Source organism: Elephantulus edwardii, unplaced genomic scaffold (assembly GCF_000299155.1).
Source record: "Elephantulus edwardii isolate Elephantulus edwardi_28Jun2011 unplaced genomic scaffold, EleEdw1.0 scaffold00005, whole genome shotgun sequence".
NCBI lineage: Eukaryota > Metazoa > Chordata > Mammalia > Macroscelidea > Macroscelididae > Elephantulus > Elephantulus edwardii.
Genome location: NW_006399755.1, coordinates 20749568 through 20753244, shown reverse-complemented (window position 1 = coordinate 20753244; position 3677 = coordinate 20749568). Strand labels below are relative to the sequence as shown.

Sequence of the window (3677 nt, the reverse complement as noted above, 5' to 3'; positions counted from 1 at the left end):
AGACTGAGTTAGTTCACTTAAAGAGTTAATGGAGGTCAGGCACCACAACCCCTGTACAAAAAGCTCTTTTTTCACAAGGCTTTAGGAAATACTACATAATTTTTATTCTGGTGGTAGGTAGGAAACAATATATGGGTGTCAGAGTTTTTAAAATTACATACTTGTAATGAGTGAATTTTACTGTATGAAAATTACATACCAAATAATTTGACATAAACAATTATATACACGAGCTGTTCAACAATTCATACCACAAAAGAATTTCCTTCCTTCTCAATATCTAAAGAGGTCTGAGAAATCTATAAGCAAAAGATTGTTTTTAAAGACATGTGAATGATTTTTAAAATTTTTTTCACATGACCACAAAAAGTACTTGAGTACAAAACATATAAAGAACTTTAACAGATCCACCTGAAATATGTAAATAGAATCCTATAGATTACATTGTTTATCTTTTTCTTTAGTTCAAGGTTATGTTTAATAAGATTCATCCACAAAGTACATTTCAGAGAAAGATGTGTTTTTTTTAACTAGAGAAAAAAACATTCAAGCTTGAAGAGGCAGGCAGGTCTGGTAGGAGAGAGGTTTTGGGTTAGGCGGAAAGATTAGGAAAACTGGGCTGAGCATAGGAGGGGTGTGACAAATTAATTGAACGAGCAAGCAGTGAAGGAGGCAAGGCTCAGAGGAAGGGACGGGCTGGGACGTGGCTGGGAGGGGGGTGGGACTTGGTAGGGGATCTGGCGGGGTGGCGCCCAAAGCCGCGATCTGAGATCTTAACCCGCTCAGAATACAGAAGAGGTGAGGGGGATTGCAGCCATGCTGGCGGCGCTGGGCTCCCTGGCTGCTGCCCTCTGGGCCAGGATCCATTTCCAGACTCTCCTGCTGGGCGCCTTTGCCTTTCTATTCTTTGTTGAATTCCTTAAAAGGCGTCGCCCAAAGAACTACCCACCCGGGCCCCCAAGACTGCCTTTCTTTGGAAACATCTTTCAGATGGACTTTGAACAGCCGCACCTGGCGATTCAGCCGGTAAGAGTAACCAAGTTTCCTGGACACAGGGGTATTCCTGGGAAGTGGGGGGTAAATGAAGGAGTGACGCTCAGGCTGGGCTTTTAAGTTCAAAAGAAGTGGTTGAGAACCTGCCCGACAGCCTTCATAACAATTACAGCCTGGGAAATACCAAATTGGATTTTTCTGGTTTGGGTGATTCGGATGCTAAATTTTAGCGCACAGAGTAAATCCCAAGTAGTGGTGTTGTTCTTATGTAGTGTTGATTCAGAACTTACTCATAACTGATCCTCCAGTGGGTTTTCAAAGGCAGTAAATCCAAGGGAAGAGGTTATCCATCTTTCTCCTGTTTAGTCATTGGTGGCATCAAACCATGTACCTTTGGACTGGCAGAGCAAGTCCTTACTAATAAGCCACGAGAGCATAAGGCCCTATTTTCTTTACCAGCCAGGTGGCTTGGCTCTATCTGCTCTTTATAAAACGAGCAGGAGGGGAAATTAAGGTTTCATTAATAATCTTATCATTAAATAGTACTAGAATTATTATGTTCTTTAATTGACTGAAATCAGTTCTGTTGTTAACTCATTGCTGTTATGTCAGAACCAGCTTATAGCTGACCCTACAATGGATTTCTTGGTTTTTTTAGGTTTGAAGTAATTTTATTTTATTTGATTGGACTGGTGTATGCATAGCTACCTATTTGTAGGACATTGTTGTTGTTGTGTACCATTGAGTCAAAACCGGCTCATAGCTGACCCTCTCCCGGGATTACAGCACAGCTAATTGCGTTTAGGCACGAGAGCTCCCTAATCCTTCTTTCTAGTCTTACTTTGAGAGGCTCTCTTTAGCACAATCTCTGACAGACAAGTGGTTACCCAAAAGAGCTAATGAAAGACAAGCAAATATAGACATATCTAAGCTATTAAGAACATCAACATGTAAGGATACTTCCCCAGTACAAAAACTGACAGATAAATTTGGCAATTTGGTAGCTGTCCTCCAAATTTTTTGGCATAAACTGATAAGCACATCTAGGGCTGTATCTGTTAGTTAAAACACATCAATTGATATTTCATTGATTCCTGGGGCCTTATTTTTTCCAGTACTATCAATGCAGCTTGAACTTCATCCTTTATCATCATTGGCTCTTGTTTATATGGTGGAGACTGTTGTTATGTGCCATCGAGTTGTTGGTGACTCATAGTGACCCTATGTACAACAGCTCTGAACCCTGCCCCGTCTTGAGCCAGTGTCACTGACTCTGTCACACCTACCCCGTTATCCCAGTTGCTGTATCAATCTCACTCAAGCAGGATCATCTTCTCCTGTGATGTCCCTCTACCCTTCCAAACATGATGCTCTTCTTCAAGGACCGGTCTCCTCCTGGTCACGTACACAAAGCTTGTGAGATGGAGCTTCAGAATCCTAGCCTCCAAGGAGAATCTTGGTTTCCCCCCCTCCAAGACAGAGTTACTTTTTTGTGTGTGTGTGGCCCATGATATGTTCAAGACTCTTCTCCAGCACCACAACTTGAAGGCATTGATTCTTCTGTCATCCTTAGTCATTGTCCAGCTCTTTGATTCATTGCAAGTAGTTGTGAAGACCATGGCCTGGATCAGGAGTACCTTAGTCTCTAGACTGACATAGTTGCTTCTCAGTACTCTGGAAAGGTCTCTGACAGCATATTTTTCCCAATGAATGCTATTTGTCTTTTGATTTCCTGACTGCTGGTGCCAAGAGTGTTGATTGTGGAGCTGAGCAAGCTGTAATTGTTAACAACCTCAATCTCTTCTCTACCTATTATGGTGCTGCCAGTTAGCTGAGTGGGGAGAATCTTTGTCTTCTTGATGTTGAACTTCAATCTATATTGAAGACTACCTTCCTTGACCTACTACAACAAGTGCTTCAGGTTCTCCCCAGTTTCAGCAAACAAGTTTGTGTCATCTGCATAACACAGGTTGTTGATGAATCTTCCTCCAATTCTGATGCTAGATTCCTCCTCATAAAGACCAGCCTCCCAAATGGTCTGATCCTTATACAGATTTAAAAGGTATGGAGGCACTATACATGCCTGGCATACCCTTTTCCTGATTTTGAACCGTGCAGTGTTTCCTTGCTCTGTTCTGACTACTGCTTCCTGGTCCGAGTATAGTTTTCACTTAACCACAATCAGGTGTTCTAGGATTCCCATTCTCCTCAAGGTTAGCCTGAGTTTGTTGTGATCCACGTGGTCAAATGCCTCTCATAGTCAATGAAACACTGATAGACATTCCCCTTAGTATGCTTTGCTTTCGGTCAAGATACATCTGACCTCCAGTAACACAACCTCTTCTAAATCCATCTTGTATCTGGTAGTTCTCTGTCGATGTTCAAGTTGGTTTTGGATAATCTTCAACAGCATTTTGCTTGCGTGTGATATTAGTGCAATTGTTCGATAATTTCCACACTCTGTCAGTCACTCTTTTTTGGAATGGGAATAAATATGGATGTCTTCCAGTCAGTTGGCCAGGTGGTTGCCCTCCAAATTTCTTGGCACAAGCAACTTGACGGCACATAACAAGAACAACAACATTTGCTCTGGGAAGGGCGTACACCAGGGATGCATCCTATCTCCATACCTTTTCAACCTATATGCAGAACAGATTATCCGGGAGGCTGGGCTCTATGAGGAG

At 42.2% G+C, this 3677-nt stretch overlaps 1 protein-coding gene across 1 annotated transcript in view; it reads left to right on the top strand.

Moving 5' to 3' along the window:
* The first annotated feature begins 816 nt into the window (after positions 1-816).
* LOC102855669 (cytochrome P450 2J2-like) overlaps positions 817-3677 on the top strand; it is a 41851-nt gene continuing 38990 nt past the window's right edge. The window contains exon 1 of the mRNA XM_006879742.1: positions 817-1026. Within this exon, the coding sequence (XP_006879804.1) occupies positions 817-1026 (210 nt within the window). The remainder of the gene's footprint in view (positions 1027-3677) is intronic.